Source organism: Exophiala aquamarina (assembly GCF_000709125.1).
Source record: "Exophiala aquamarina CBS 119918 chromosome Unknown aczIA-supercont1.13, whole genome shotgun sequence".
NCBI classification, from domain to species: domain Eukaryota; kingdom Fungi; phylum Ascomycota; class Eurotiomycetes; order Chaetothyriales; family Herpotrichiellaceae; genus Exophiala; species Exophiala aquamarina.
In genome coordinates this window covers 82,160-97,784 of record NW_013550575.1, presented here as the reverse complement: position 1 = coordinate 97,784, position 15,625 = coordinate 82,160, and the positions used below count along the sequence as shown (strand labels likewise).

Here is a 15,625-nt window from a genome sequence, read left to right as displayed (position 1 = left end):
GTACATAAACAGACGATTGTCGCCGCCCAGGTGTTTTTCAGTTCCCAGTCCCGTATTTCGTCTCGTCAAGAGATTAGATCAATTCAGCCCCTAACGTGATGTGAAGATCGTAGAAGGAAACATCAACCCCAACGGGATGTAAAGGTACAACAAGAGTGATGAATCGAGGTGGAAAGCAGTGTGTTATGAGGGAACAGAAATGGACCTTGTCGGGGAAACTGGTCGGACTAGAATCGCTAGGGAAATGGGTTTTGGTCGTCAGACCTCCGAGCTTGAATGGGCATTTGCTAACGGGCTCCTAGGTTCAAGATCATCAACCAATCAGTCAAACCTCCCATCCGTCGCCAGCCCACCGGCTATCCCAACTCTGGCCGGTTGTTAACCATGGCTTGCTGGTTCCGTGCTGTCCACTGTTATTGTTCGCGAAGGCACGCTTGTACCCAACGTTCCAGCGATCCTCGATTTCCATGAGCATCGCACGCTGCGGCTGAGCATGTGGTGGGATTGGAACTTGAGGCTTGGGCCGGCGACCCCTACGCACTGGGGTGGTTGTGATTACAGTTTTATTTGTAGATGAGGAGTTGCTTCCGCTTGGCGATGTGCCAGGAGTTGAGGGTTTGGCGGAGTCTTTCTCGACATTCTTGATTATTTCTCTCAGTTCTTTATCAGAATCGGTGATCTGAGCGCGAATATAGGTCACATCATTGGAGTCAGTCAGCGTTGACATGACGGTCGGCCGTGGGATGTAGGTGAATTTGTCCAAATCGATCGGGCCATTCTTCGGAATTATTCCCGGGTCAAGGAATGCTTCTTCACCTTTGGCAAGCAGTTGGTTGATGTCTAAACTCTCACCATGTGGGATTTTGTCTGGATGACTTGGTGTGATACAATCCATGTCAACCTCCTTGCGGAGAACATGATCGATATCCACAGCGGAGAAGAAAGCGCAAGATTGCGGAAGGTCGTCGATACCCATTTGTTGGCTGAACATGGCTCGTGTCCACAAGTTACTGATTTGAAGGGCAAAGGCTGCTTTGTACCGATCCTCATTTTTGACAAGATATCTGATTTCGTCGTGGACTGTAATTGCCAAACGCGCATCAAGGTTGAATCGCCTGATAAGATAGTCCATGCTGATTATCAGCAAATGCAAATAATCAACACCCGATGATTGAATGGCCCAGTTGATACGAGATGTCATAAAGGAGCCTTGATTGATAAATCGTCGCATCAAGGCTTCGGTTATGCCTGCTCCAAGAACGGGTGTCCGCGGTCGTTCTTGCTCTGCAAACTCTTCAAGCTTGTTGAACACAAACGACTCGGTGCCACCCCTCCAGAACGAACCGCTACCTAATGCCTTCCGTCTGGTACGTGTGCCTTTGGTCTCTTTGTATAGATTTGACGCAGTGTCAGTTGTCTCCTTCTCCGTAAGAGTAGGGTTGAATTGCCGTAGGAGAGTTGCGGCGAATTTCAAGCCCGCACCATAGATCCGCCCATAATTGAAGACCTTGGCATCATTTCGAGAGATACCAAGAATTTTCGCAGTCTTCGAGTGCAGATCGGTGCCAGCAGCCTTCGTTCCTTCCAAGGTCATGAATCCAATGGCGTTACCACCGTGAAGTTCAAATTGCGCGTCTCCGACTAGAGAGGCGATCCAAAGTTCTTCACTGTCAACGTCCGCTCCCACAAAAGAATAACCCACGGGAGCTTTCACCATAGCTTTCAATTCGGAGCCAACTCTGTTTGCTTTGGCGTTTGAGGCTGTGAGCCAGGTGTTTTCTACAGCACGTCTTGTGATAGTACCCATAGGAATGACCTGGGGTAAGATGAAGCCTTGATCCGTCTTCCCCAGCAGACCAGGATCTCGATCGTGTTCCCTTACTACCATTTGTGACTTGATGCGATCCCGAGCAGAGATCCAATACGAGCATGACGCATTCATCTCCAAAGCCTCTCTTGCCAGAGTGAATTCCGAAGACAAAATCCCTGCTTCAAAGTATTGCAGATAACCTTTGGCTAACGGTGAAGTGCAACGAGCCGTTGGCCCATCCTTGTGCGGCAACTTGAAATAGACATGTTGATTGTCCGATGCCAATGCCAAATTCGTTTCCTCAAACATGTCACATCTGACAGCGTTGCTATTTTCATATTTGCCAGCTTCATTATAAGGTACGCGGAAGGTCCATCCGTTCTTCGTAGACCAGATCAGCGGGTGTCCATCCCAAGTCAGCTTGAGTAGAATCGGGGCTATTCTCGTCCGCACGGTCAAACTCATCGGGGCATCGTTTGTGGCGAACAAATCCTTGTACCAGTTTGGAGCACCTGGTTTTTTCTGTCGGGCTCTTGGCACCGGCTTTTCATCCTTCTTTTTAGCCTTCTTATATCTGATCTCCTGTCCACTCCAGTCCAATTGACTTAGCCAAGGGTCGTTTTCGTATACATCGGGTTGTGCTTTGACTTCCAGAGCTTTTTCGGATAATTGGACGAGTCTCTGCTCAACAGCTATCAGTCGTTGCTGGTAAGTGTTTTCAGCATTCTCCAGATATTTGTCCCAGGAATTGTTGACTGGCAAGATAACAGATGCCAGATGCCGGAGCGCTCCAAAGCTGACAGGATGAGGACAGGTTTCGAGAAAGTTCGGAAATACTTTTTGGAATACCCGATGTGTAATAGCAACGTCGGCGGCACAATAATCAAGCAGCTCTTCAATTCTCTCGCATATACCGTCCCGATCGAGCTCACCGAAATAGTCCCGCTGGGTTTTGTCAATTGTGACGCCACAGTGAAACTTAGCGACGTCGCGTAGCGAATTCAGTGAACTTCTTCCGACCCAGAGTTCTTCCTCCTCCTCACTGAGCATCTTGTTTTCTAGCATGGTTTGGAGCTCAATGGAGGTGTTATCACCAGCCATCTTGTCTCGTAGATCTCGGTTCTTTTTGTGCTTCATCCAAGTCGGTCGTTGTCCAGAACACATCCCGTTCACTGCCACATGAAGAGACATAGTATCGATGAAGAAGTTTTGGGATTGCTTGAGGTCGTACTCTTCCTTCACCCTGGCTCGATCATAGCCGATGTTGTGACCAACAATGATTCGGGGTTTGGCAGGGTCACCAAGAGGGACAAGCTGTCTGGCATTTTCTGTTTCTCCCAGTAGCCATGGTGAAATCCACGCGTACCATGCATTGGGACTGGCAGCCGTCGCCATGACCGCGAAAGGTGTTTCCTTCCACATCGTTTCAACATCAAACGAAAGCATGGTCTCATCCGGCGCATCTACCTCTTCGGTCGTCATATCAGCATTATATTTTGTCCAACCGCTTCTTATAATCCATTTACGAGGTCTCGCAGGTGTATTTGCTCCAACAAAAGCCTTTGCTTGGGAGAGATAGGGCTCTGAGGCATCCATGCCTAGCCTTGTGAAATGCTCGTCGAGACTTGAGCCGTGTATGGAAGGCACATCGAGACCAATTGGAGAGGAATTGTCCTGGTTCTTGCCCAGCAGCTCATGTCTTCGTAGATGGTCTTTGGCTAACTCCACCAGATCCGGTCGTGGCAAAGTAGCACCAGCAGGGAAGATCTGAGGATGAATATAATCGCTTAATTGTTGTACACCAATATCATTATATCTTGCATTCGCGTCCCGCGCGAGTGTCACTTTTCGGTTTTCGGGAGAATTAAGAGTAGAGGATTGATTAATTTCACTGGCGTAATGTCGTCGCAGGATGGCTGCAGCCCGAATTGCATAGGGTAGTCGTATTCTGAACTTCTGAGAAGTTCTGATGTAGCCACGCGCGCACTGCGCGGGCGCTGGAGGCCATAGCATCGATGCGACCTTCGGAGTATGGTCAACTAGACATGGTGCATCCGACGGTAGAGAGTAGTTGGTGGAAGAAAGTCTTGACGTCGTGATTAATTCAGGAGGCACGAGGCAAGACGTTCGATCTGTAAAAGTGGCAGGGCAATCAAAGATAAGACTTATCGTCACGTGCTACTCCCCGGTTCAGCCTTGCGCCGCCTCTTCACCTCGGAGCTTTCACCAGACTCGGATTGCCCGTCATTCCTAATTCGAGGCAGAGTGTCAACAATTGAGGGTCTGCGAGGGTACATCCATCGCAACGCATCCTACTAGGAAACGTAAAATCCAAGTTACCATCCGTGAGAAACAGATTGTCATGATACTAGTTTGGTTCGTAATACTCATATTGGATGCCGTCTCACGGCAGGGCTACCTATCCCTTCAATTACATAAGAAAGATCTTACTGTACAATTTCCTACCTAAAGATCAAATTTTCCTTGATAGACAGAGCCTGATGCCTGTATCTACCCCGCATAGGAAGAACGATTACCACCAACGCCTCCGCCAGAGAACTTGAAAGAAATACACGATTACGTCAATTTAGCCCCGGGTAAGGCTCTCCTGGAACAAAGTAGCATTGCTCAGTTTCCTTTCCACAATGCAGATAGATATGCAAGAGAGCTGGCGTAGTGAGGACTAGCGAAAGACAAGAGGCAGGCATCGGTGACCAGGCCTAAAAGGAAAAGACGTGCGATTGTTGAGGGGATGAACGATGCCAACATGTGTCCAGACAGCATGATCGCCGTGAATTTCCACAGAGACGACATTGGAGGTGCTGGAGGAACGATAACGATATTGTTCTCGCTGTACATAGAAAATGTTGGAGATGGCATACCTGGAGAAGGAAATCCAGCTGAATGCATGCCTGGGGATGGGAGACCCGGAGAGGAGAGTCCAGGTGAGGGATGACCAGGTGACAGCATACCGGGTGAGTTCGGCGCAGATGTCTGTTTCAGAAGGGGCGTTGGCTTTTCCTTTATGGGTGAGGCACGGTCAATCACGAACGTTGGTCGAACTTCGTTGACTAGAGGACTCCGCTGAATGGCCTGGGATGTCCAATTATCCGACATGCTTGCAGAAAATGACCGGTTCCGGATAGCCAGAGTCTCCTTTCGGAGTACTGAGGTCATGGTTGACTTCACCCCAGACAACTCATTCAAAAAAGACATATTCGACCCATCGACTTCGTTCTTCAGGGCCAGCACTTGCTGCTGTAACTCCCGGATCTCGTCCATGGCATGACCGAATCGCTTCTGCCACACAAGTTCAGGGTTCGCCGCGTACGCCGGTGGGGGTGTAGGCTGACCGATCTGAGGAAGAAGCCGCTTAGAAACAGCAGAGCGTGGTGCGGTGCTCCTGAGCTGGCCAGGTGCAACCATAGGATAAACTAAATTGGCAAATGTGGCATTCGTGACTATAGGACTTCCCCAGCTAGCGGTACTGCTGCTGACCGGCGTGAATTCATCATCTTCGAAACGCCAGGGAATGTTATTGAAGGTCGTCTTGAGGGACTTAATCAGCTGTTCGTCGGGGCAAATTCCAGTCGCCACAGACAGTTTGGGCTGTCGGGGCGTGGCGGGAGGGGTCGTATCCTTCATCCGGATGCGTTCCAATGCGGTCTTGATCAACGGAAGATGATGAGCAGTCGCCCAATTTCCGATTGACTCAATCCATACAAGAAACTTGGTGAACTGCTCGTCATCGCTTAGGTCGAATGTATCAAGTGGTGCCATGGAATATGTATCACTGTCAAACCAGTGAAAATTCAATATGGCAAACGTGTTGTCGATGGTGCAGGAAAATGAGATAGGCATTTCGGGTATCATTTGTCCCTTCCAAGCCTGGGCATACAGTAGCTGCAGTGCTCTAACGCACCATGATCCTGCGATGGCACACTGATTCTTGGCAGATTCGAGTTGTGTGTCACCCATGGTACGCTCGAACGTGAGAAAGGGGCAATAAAGAGGCGCGCCTGGAGAGATGTACCCTGTATCGAAATGTACAACCGTTCCCGTTGTCATCAACCATGAAGGCATCGTGCTGATTTCTTCGAAAGAGAGTGCAGAGGCAGAGAAGCCACAACCGAGACCGGATCGAGGGACGGACAGTTCATAGAGGGGACTATTGTGGTTTCTTGCCCGTACAGGTAATGCATCTCGACTGAATGTTGGAACCATGCACCGGGCCAGACGGTTTTCAGAATCGATCGAAGGTAGGATGTTCGGTGGAAATAAGGGCGATGGACCGAAACCTCGGCCCTGTTCGACCTGTTCTCGGAAGGCTTTCTTTTGTTGATCAAAACGCTCCGGATTCATTGTTTCCCTTTCTATCAAGGTGAGAAGGGGTTCAGGGAGCAAGCCTTGCATGGGCGATGCGTCATTGATCTTGATTCGATGTGGTCCAAGGACATCCTCGCGAAAGACCTTCCAGGGGAGATGGCTCCCATCATAGGATGATGGTGGGAGGTCGCCGCTCTTGGGAGTTTGAGTGGAGTCGACATTTGCTGCCATCTCGAGCACAGTGAAGCGTATATGTATTAATGCTGATATGACAATGCAAGCTCAACAAGTATGCCGAGGCAACAACAAGATAGGAGAAATCACCACCTCTGGTTTGAACAAAATTCAGAATGGGTCTTGAGAGGAGCGTCAGCAAATATGAAGATCCATAAGGTCAATGTTCACAGTAATGAAAATGAAAGCCAAGTGAGAAATCTAAGGAGCTGAGGAAGTGGGACGGAGGAGATAGACAGGAGGGAAAAGTCTAATCTCAGGGTGACTATGAGAACAAATAGTTTTTTCTTGGTGGAAGGTCTTGGTGGCAGGAGCTAGGCCAGGATACTGAGAGGTCTTGGAAGCGCCGACCCATGGCCATGAAGCCCAGCACCGACATACCCCGGCAATGATCATCCGGGGAGGATTCTCCCAATAGCAAGAAGATGGCTACCTCATACCTAGGAGCTGCGAAGCGCCGATGCGAGCTGTTAGGACCAAGTTGGCGTTTGCACGACTCTGAGAGACGCCATATCAACCATTCGACCAATGAACTGTTACGCCATCTCCCAAGCGGTCAGCAAAATGGGCATAGTTGACGGGGTTGATGATCGCGGCTACTTCTGACTGGCGGATGGTCTGATGGATGGCGTGCTGGAAAATCATCCCCACGAGCTTCAACAGAGTCCTGTACTTGAGACTAAGTCCTGCTTAGGCATATTTGGATGCAAAAGGAAGAGAAATAGGTGTGACTGTCGACGCAGGGGCATGAATTTGAAACTTGCCAGAAGGAACGTGATAGGTGGTGGGTCGGCGTGATAAGGGCCAGGAGATAGTGGGCTAGCTGGATTAGGCGTAGATCAAGGTACGCACTTGTTGGAAAGCGCTTAAATACGCGTCTGTGACTGGCTGGCTTCCCACTCCAACCCTTCCTCAACAATCCCACATCATTTATTGTGCAGAGAACCAGAAGGCCTTGCAAGGGCCTTCCATAACCGGACAATCCTGCTGAAGTACTCCGTACGTAGTGCCCAGTAAACACAACTCTCTCTAATGTGGACATAATTCCGCCTCTAAGATTTATGCTCATGGTAACACAAGAGTCCGAGCTAGGCACAATGCTGCTGGCGTTTACTTGCGTTATCTCCAGCATGTGTCAAGGTAGCAGAGCTCGCTGAAACCAGACATCAAGGGCTGCTCCTATGCTTGGTACCAAGTGACCCGCTCACATATCGACCTATGGCCTCAACAACCCTGATAGCGCCGACAACATGAAAGGCAATTACAGGTTGGACGTGGGGCTTGCCAGGGAACCAATTATCACTGAGAACTTAATGGACATTATCTATATTTGAAACTGCTCGCTATGCTATATTGGGTCCAAGTCTACCCTTGTGTGCTATGTGACTCTTGTACTGGGGAGACTGGTTTTGTGCCGAATCAAGCAATGGTCCGAATCCATTTAGGTAAGCCTTCCACGAGCACACTCTTGATGATTGTGCTCGTCCTTCTGTGTGACACCATTCCAAAGTCAGCAAGCTCCAGGGGATCATAGCAATGGCCCGAAACTGTGGCTGGGGCCTTGGCCAAGCGCACACGTCGTTCAAACTTCTCAATCACGTCTGCGATTGAGGCCAACCTGCAATTTTCTGCCCACACCAAAATGCTTCGAATGCGAGACACCAGAGCTTCCATGTCATCTTCGTCGTCAAGCCGGTATGTCCTGATAGCGGCAACGGCATGAGGCAGGCAGCCCTCGGAGTTATGCGTGTTTAGACATGCAGTCTTGCCGTTGATCGCCAAAGAGAAAGATTGCACGGCTTGATTGAGCTTGTTCAGAAATTTGATGTCAATGTATCGGTCTCGTGCTTCCTCTGCGGCGCCTGCAAAGATCATTAAACCGTTGTTGCACGTAGCAGCAGATCCCGCACATGCATTTCGTGCGGCTAGCATTGACTCATCCTGCGACTCGACGACAAAGAACGGCCAGTAAACATCCGGGATGGGCTGTGAAACTTTCTGCAGATCACATGGCTCATTTCGATTGTTTGCAATGATGCCTTGTTGCAACTCCAGCTGATGCGAGTTGAAGGCCGTCTCAGAGTAGCCTATGGTAAACGCCGGCTTTGGCGTAGGAAGCTGCATTTTCCATCCGGGCTCAACTTCGAAATCCGGGACTTCGTCTGGGACGCTTTCACGGTGAAACTGTGCCATACTCCTGAATTTGATTTGCTTGTGTTGCTTGACAATCGAGCGGATGAGCGGATGGAGCATTTCAGAGACTTGTTTACTGTTGATGCCTGAGCTTCTTTTCTTCATCTGGATGGCGAATCTGCGAGCCTCAGGATATGCGCGACGGATTTCTTTGCACGGCATGCTTAGAGCAAATGCCAGACGACTCCATCGTTCGTCGTCCATAGGTTCATCCTCGACAACGATGTGATTTGGCTCCAGGGTCGCAAACCGATATTCTGTCGAGCCTAGAGAAGCTTCCCTGCTAGCAACTTCATCAATATAAGAGGCTGTCATTTTGCGGGAACGAATAGATGAAGTGCTGCTCCTATATGAATGAGGCATGATGGGCGCGTCTTGGAAAGTGTTTCAAAGATATTGACAGAAACGTAATTTCTTAGAAGTTATGTCTATAGAAATTAACTCGTAATGTTCACGATCTTGAAACGATGTCGGAATCATTGATGCAGAACCCCAAGGCTCATTATATGCTGTGCCACGACAGCAAGTCCATCCCCGCCCCACGATCAGATAAGTCATAGAAGCGCCAGATATACGAAGGATTGCAATAGTCGCTATACCAAACCCCCACTCTGGTTAAGGAGCCAAAGTACATCGCTGTGAGAAGAGCGCTTGGATATTTTCGATGGTGGAGTGGAGCTGAGCTGACAAGCAGAGAGACCAGAACTGTCCTTCTCGGCGCCTACGTACTTTTGGTACCCAGTGCCTCGCTCTGCCCAATTGGCTGGCAAAAATACATGTCCCAAGTGGCAGCTCACACTTACGTAGATGCTAAAGGCGGCCTTCATGCGACCGGGCTGCATTGCTCTGCAAAGCTCATGCATGTAACCCCGCGAGGAAGGATGGAGGTGGTAGTCATTATTTCTGGGAGGTCATCGGCGCTTCCAGGTCCGCGAGCCTTTCCCAAGCTATCTATCCCAGCATGCTCGGAGATGACCTCCACATACCCCTCGTCATATGATGATTCATAGTGAACGGCGGGGAGGGACAGATCTGCTTAGCAGTGGATAATTTTGAGAACAAACGTCGTGCTCGGTACTTGCTAGTGGTATGGCGGCAACTTGTTAATTAACGCCACCCGCAAAGGGAATGTCCCTAAAATAGCATGTAGAGCAGCTAGGAGCTAGGATCACACAAAGTCTGATCACGTGAAGTGCAGTTGCACACGAGCCTTCTGTGCTTGACCGTATGTGTATGCTCTACGGCGAAGGTTATATTCCCAAAGACCAAGCTAGCTTTCTCAACAGATGAGAATGATACCAACTTACCTGGGTACACAACTAAACTGTCAGGCCTTTCAATTTCATCTTTGTACTACGCAAATTGCCAGTCCACATCTGATGGCATTCAACGCGAAGAATCTGCAGTACAATAAACAAGAACCTGCTTTTCTCCGGCGACTAAAAGGGGAATATGTCGGTCAAGATGGAAGGCAGAACTACCAAGCGCCTCGACCAAAGAGGGACAGGCTGAAGGCTGGAGATGAAGACGATGACCCTGTAATAGTAGACGAGCAAGGTGAGACGGTTGGCAAGGAAGCCTTCGAGAGGAGGATGCGAGGCGACGACGCGGGTGAAGTGTCAAAGGACGGCGATGGTGAAACTAGACCGAGTGAGGGGGGAGGCGAAGGAGGGACTGGAGATGATGGATCCAAGGTCATGGCTATGAGCAACAACGAGAGGCAGAAAGTCACAGAGATCGGAGGTGCGGCTGCCTTGAAGAAAAGAAAGGTGGGCAAGATTGTAGGTGGTGATGAGGACTTGGAAAATGGTGCTGGAGATATTTCGAGAAGCGCAAGCGGTATGAAAGAAGGACACGACGAAATAGCGGTTCCAAAGAGCAATGAGCCAACTGTGGCAAAGAAAAAAAAGGGCAAGAAAATCAAGCTGTCGTTCGACGAACCTGATGGGTGAAAGGCCTCGGAATTGGGCTTTTATCAGCGACAGAGCATACGCTCAGCTCAGGAGCAGCAAATGATACTTCCCTCGACGCGACGTTTCTGGGTGCTTACCTCCGACGCATACCTCCAACTAGGCGTGTCCATGTCGGACGGGCATGAAAAGAAGCGTGCGCTCTACTACAGATGTGACATCCAGTTCGTGATTCGGCACAGAGTCATCTCAACACGGTCCGAGATATGCTTGGCTCACATTACACGCAATTCGCTGTCAAAGAAGGTGTGACCTCGGCGGATATCGAGGGTGATGGAAGAGTTGATACAGTTCAAGGAGATATGAACTCCGAGCAGAAGAGGCTGGTCACCCTCTCACTTAACGAGACAATGGGTTTCAAGGTGCGGCATTCATCTCATCTCCCGCATGATCCGCTGGATCTCTCTCTTCGCAAACCTCTCCCTTTCAGTGGGTGACATCTCCGAGCCCGCCTCGCGGATTGCCACCACCTGTTCCATCAGCGCTGGCAACTGGTTGACCTGGAAATTCTCGTCCTCAGGCTCTGTCTTTGGGTGTGGTGGCCGAGTGTTGGAGTCGTCATCGTCATCGTCATCGTCATTATCGTCGTTACTAAGCATAGAGAATTTCAATTCCATCATTTCTCGCTGCAACTCACGGTCGAGACCGGAGAAGCGATCAGAGCCGCGTATATTGGTAGACCGCGTGCTCGGGAATGTAGCGTCGTCGTCATCGCCAGACCCAAGGTCTATCTCTCCGGCGTCATCCTCATCACCGATGATATCCGGAGATGCTGACCAGTCAATGCCTTTGATGACTTCAAGAACGCGCTTTATTCCCGTCTGCTCGCCATACTCGTTCCTCTCCTCCTTCCCGTTTCTCCCTGCGTCCTCTACCACTTGACCATCCCAAGCCACAAAGTCCCAGCCTAGTATCCCTTTTTCGGATAGACATACTTCTTCCAGTTTCTCCATGAGGGCATCCAAATTATCCTGCTTCACTGGAGGTGAACTTCCCTGGAGGACCAGCACGGAAGCAATGTCTCGGCCATAACTGTCATCCTCAATTGCCTCGCGTAGAGCATGGACAGCCTCGATGAGAGCCGTGAAATGAGCCGGAATGCCAGGAGACGAAGTTGTAGAAACCGGTAGAATAACAACAAGTCCGCCGATGACTCTCCTCACCTCCGCTGCAGCGAGTGAGAGCATCTGCTCTTTCCATTCTTCAAGCGTCGAAGTGTCTGTGCCAGTCTCGGGCGCATCCCCCAATGTGGCGTCGCCAACAATTGCACCAGTCACGTTATCCTCGAGCGGTCCACCAGAACTTATTTCACGAAGGGTTTCGTGGCTAGGTTTTGGTCCTGACAAGGGAAGCTCATCGCACCAGATGCTCACAGATGTTTGGTAATATTTCGTCTGGAGCTGGAGTGGGGGATGTGATGTGTAGCCAGCAAACGAGGTCACATCTTCGGAAGGGAGAGAACCACCCAACACTTGGAGCAGCGCGGGGAATGGTGGTTTTGATGTTGGATCTGTTGGAGGAGCGAGGATGAGTAGTCGTAGCGATGATGGTTTGAATTCCGTGCAGTCTGAAGTCATAGCTGACTCCTTCTTACGAGCGCCGTTCCGAACGGCTCCTTCGGAAACGGAATGGCCGAGGTGATTTTTGTTTTCAGTATATCTTGACGCAAAATGCGGTGGCTACATTATTTTCAATGGTAATTACAAAAACACTCGAGGAGGTAAACGACTTAGTCAGGTATTTGATATTGAGCCTTGGCAAGGCTTCAAATTTCGGTTCGCAAGTCTACAACTTGTCATAACAAGTGCAAGTACTATAACTAGGGATTTTCGCACGTGATTCGAGTTGTAGCAAGCCTAGTAGCATGCCCGCGACGTTGCTGAGCGGATTGCATATTCAACGGGCCCCTCCATGTGCTGGAATTGGGCGATCGTCCCACTGCCAGGCAACTCTGGCAGCGTCTCGCTGCCGGATCGACCTCTCCTTTGAGCCGAGCTGTGTCTGGGGATCGGTAGGATTGACTTTCCTTTCCTTTGTCATAGTCATCAGAATTTGCTTTATGCGCCAACACACAATGTTGTATTTCTCAAGTCCTGCGGCCGGCCCTTGCTCTGTTCACAGTTGCTCTTCCTCTTGCCAATCCGACACCACGGCCTCTTATGCCTCTTGATCGGAACATTGGGGCATTGCGTAGCATGTCTGGCACAATGATAAATCGTACATGGCTGCCTCGGATGTAGACCTGGTCCAGATGTGACACACGGCCGTCTCTGGCTGTTGCTGTGATGTCCTTTAGTTGAACGTTCATGTTATCTTCGGCTACAGTCGGAGTATGAGTTAGCGATGTTTCTCAGAGTACGCTGGGGTTGGCGCAGAAATTAGTAGCGCAATAGCAGATTTTGTGCGCTCCCACCTTCAAGTAGTTTGCCACGGTATACCTGCCCAGACGTGAGCTCTAGTGTGACGACATGACCCTAACAGCTAACGGTCAGTTTATGGTGTTGCGACACTCTTTCATCCTTCTAGCCACTGACCTGAGCCTCATTGAGCAGTTTTATGGGAATACCGATTGTGGATGTGAGTTTACCCATGATGGGCGGCAACGAGGATGATCGGGCAACAGGTCTAGATGGAAGGCAGTCTTGAGGTTGCTGTCTGCGATTTGTGACCCGAAGCGATCAGATTGGAGCTTGTATTGTAGTGGGTAGTTGTCGGTTGTGGATGTGGTGGGTGCGTGGTGGTGAGGCAGAAGGCCAAAGTGAAATCGCGGGTGCGGGTGCTGCTGGGGCGGGAGGGCGCATGATTATCTCCGTGCTTATCTCCGCGTTTATTCCACGACGCCGCGGTAGACGACAAAAGGGCAACATTCTCTTAAAGGATTCACAGCCGCTCAAGAGTCAAGACGCATTGTCAATCCGAAGACATCTTCATCCTATCGACCCTGGCATTTGACATGCCTCTCCTCTCCAATGTGCCGGCATTACGACTGACACTGGCATACGCCCTTCACGACCCATCTTGCCTCCTCCCCCATGCGACCATTCCAACGCTTCTCTCGTTACCGCTCCCCGTCGGCTCTGCCCTTCCTTCAGTAGACAAAAGCGGCCAGAAGCCGATTATTCGGGCCTTGGTTCTGGACAAAGATAATACCCTCTGCCCACCTGAGACTGCCAAGCTACATTATTCATATATCCAGAAACTCCAGAAAATAAAAGAAAGCCCCGAGTTCTCCCACAATCCAAAGAGCATTCTTATCGTATCGAATACTGCAGGCAGCACGCCAGCGTCCATTCATGAGGCTGAAGCAAAACAATTGGAGCTTGAGCTTGGCCTTCCCGTGCTAAGGCAGGCGCCCGGTCGCAAGAAGCCCCTGTGCGGACCCGATGTACTAGCATATTTCAAAGAACATGGTGTGACTGAGGATCCAAGAGAGATTGCCGTCGTTGGTGATAGGCTGGCTACCGATGTTCTTGTGGCTCGTGAGATGGGGAGCTGGAGCATTTGGTGTAGAGATGGCTGGCGCAACCCGGAATCCCTTGGTCGCGATTACAGAGGCTTTTTCAGTAAGATGGAGAGCAGATTCGAATGGGTCATGAGAGCTGGTCTGGGCAAGACGGCCCCTCTGCCAAAGGTTGCATCGTCCCGGTGAAAGATACAGTGTTAACTGGGAAGCCGCACATGGTTTTGCTACATGACTATACATAATACGCTGCTGACCAGGGTATCAACAACACCGACATGGACCGGGACACTTCGCAAAGTGTTATCAAGAATCCTCTCCTCCAAATTGACGTCCCAAGCCATTCATTCATGGCCAAACAGGCCACACTCCCTCCAATGCGATACTTGTTCCTGCGTCATCCGACCACACCTCGTTGCCTTGCTGATCGGGGTCGATATTACATCGGTCAATTGTGGAGCTCGATGATAACGCGCAAGATTGTTGGATCGAGGAACGCCCGGGCCTTGGCGCTTGAACCCATTCTTCAATTCCAAGAAGCCTTCATACTGCCATCGAGTTCAGCCGAACTTCCAGATGTCACAGTGGGTGTGCTTGTCACTCCGATAATAGTGGAACCTGAAGGCCGAAGTCCAGGGAGAGGCTTCTCCTCCCTCGGTACCGCGATGGCTGCCGGTAATTCTGGAACATTAGGTGCACTGGATCCTCCCAGCTTTGTAGTCGATCGGTTCGCGGTCAGATCGGGCAATTCGGCTGATATGACAGGTGAGCCAACGGCTTTCTGTAGGTCTCTTGCCACTAATTGGGATGTGTCGGAAGTCATAGCCCGAGCGGTAATAATAGCCACAGCATCCTTCAGAGTGAATTTATTCTCCGTGACCTTGACTTCAAGCCTTCCTGAAACCGGGACTTTGATCCAGTCATTGCTTCCAACCACCGACAAGAATCGGACACTCTCGAAGAAAACTGTGTGATGGGAGCCTGTATGTTCAAGGCAGTAGGCATGCTTGAGATCAAATTGATGCTTGCGGTACTTGTCTCTCGTCGTAAGTATGTCCTCAATAGCTTCAGCTCGACTGATCGTTCTGTCACTTCCGTTCTCTGTATCGTGAAAGCCGGGAGCCAGTAGAGCGTCCAATGCTGTGCGATTGGGGTTGTCGCTGTCGTAGAAGCTGAGTAGTTGCTTCAAGCATTGAAAGCCTTGTGGTGCCTTCTTCGAAATCGCCGCATATGAACCAACATGCTCGAAGAACTGGACCTTTGGCATTGTTGTGATTGTTGTGGTTTGGCGCGAGTGCCTGATGAGGGGGGAAATTTGCAGGGAATAAGTAATGTACCTACAACGGCATATGAGCTGCTCTGAGAAGAGCTCTGCTTCGAAATGGCTTCTCCTGAGGGGTTCCAGTGGTGTATGATTACTACTATATTGCCAGCACGGCCAGAGGTCAGATTTGCGATATTCTACAAAGATGGAACGTACCCTGAGATTTCGATTCGAAGAGGCGGCCAGGTGTGAAACACGGCGCGCACAGATCGGTTCGAACAGGGATTGTTCTCAGCCACATGCCCTGTAGCGCATATTCAGGCGTCCAGTTTGCGAGGACCGAAGATCAAGCTCCAAGGCTAGCTCAC

General features: G+C 50.2%; 8 protein-coding genes across 8 annotated transcripts; 2 read left to right on the top strand and 6 right to left on the bottom strand.

Moving 5' to 3' along the window:
* Positions 1 to 325: 325 nt before the first annotated feature.
* On the bottom strand, positions 326 to 3,823 carry A1O9_10329 (DNA polymerase gamma 1; the record flags this gene model as incomplete). Its single annotated transcript, XM_013400490.1, has 1 exon — positions 326 to 3,823. The coding sequence occupies one exon, from the start codon at positions 3,821 to 3,823 to the stop codon at positions 326 to 328; it is 3,498 nt and encodes a 1,165-aa protein (XP_013255944.1).
* Positions 3,824 to 4,957: 1,134 nt separating this feature from the next.
* On the bottom strand, positions 4,958 to 6,349 carry A1O9_10328 (uncharacterized protein; the record flags this gene model as incomplete). Its single annotated transcript, XM_013400489.1, has 1 exon — positions 4,958 to 6,349. A coding segment is annotated over one exon (1,392 nt), but the record flags the coding sequence as incomplete, so codon positions are not given.
* A 1,446-nt stretch (positions 6,350 to 7,795) lies between these two features.
* On the bottom strand, positions 7,796 to 8,926 carry A1O9_10327 (uncharacterized protein; the record flags this gene model as incomplete). The annotated part of the gene is made up of 1 exon (XM_013400488.1): positions 7,796 to 8,926. A coding segment is annotated over one exon (1,131 nt), but the record flags the coding sequence as incomplete, so codon positions are not given.
* Positions 8,927 to 9,942: 1,016 nt separating this feature from the next.
* A1O9_10326 (uncharacterized protein) lies at positions 9,943 to 10,515 on the top strand (the record flags this gene model as incomplete). The annotated part of the gene is made up of 1 exon (XM_013400487.1): positions 9,943 to 10,515. The coding sequence occupies one exon, from the start codon at positions 9,943 to 9,945 to the stop codon at positions 10,513 to 10,515; it is 573 nt and encodes a 190-aa protein (XP_013255941.1).
* A 389-nt stretch (positions 10,516 to 10,904) lies between these two features.
* On the bottom strand, positions 10,905 to 12,110 carry A1O9_10325 (uncharacterized protein; the record flags this gene model as incomplete). The annotated part of the gene is made up of 1 exon (XM_013400486.1): positions 10,905 to 12,110. The coding sequence occupies one exon, from the start codon at positions 12,108 to 12,110 to the stop codon at positions 10,905 to 10,907; it is 1,206 nt and encodes a 401-aa protein (XP_013255940.1).
* A 509-nt stretch (positions 12,111 to 12,619) lies between these two features.
* Positions 12,620 to 13,124, bottom strand: A1O9_10324 (small nuclear ribonucleoprotein D3; the record flags this gene model as incomplete). Its single annotated transcript, XM_013400485.1, has 3 exons — positions 12,620 to 12,852; positions 12,947 to 13,007; positions 13,068 to 13,124. The coding sequence occupies 3 exons, from the start codon at positions 13,122 to 13,124 to the stop codon at positions 12,620 to 12,622; spliced, it is 351 nt and encodes a 116-aa protein (XP_013255939.1).
* A 362-nt stretch (positions 13,125 to 13,486) lies between these two features.
* A1O9_10323 (HAD superfamily (subfamily IIIA) phosphatase) lies at positions 13,487 to 14,182 on the top strand (the record flags this gene model as incomplete). The annotated part of the gene is made up of 1 exon (XM_013400484.1): positions 13,487 to 14,182. The coding sequence occupies one exon, from the start codon at positions 13,487 to 13,489 to the stop codon at positions 14,180 to 14,182; it is 696 nt and encodes a 231-aa protein (XP_013255938.1).
* A 571-nt stretch (positions 14,183 to 14,753) lies between these two features.
* On the bottom strand, positions 14,754 to 15,260 carry A1O9_10322 (uncharacterized protein; the record flags this gene model as incomplete). Its single annotated transcript, XM_013400483.1, has 1 exon — positions 14,754 to 15,260. A coding segment is annotated over one exon (507 nt), but the record flags the coding sequence as incomplete, so codon positions are not given.
* Between the last annotated feature and the right edge of the window lie 365 nt (positions 15,261 to 15,625).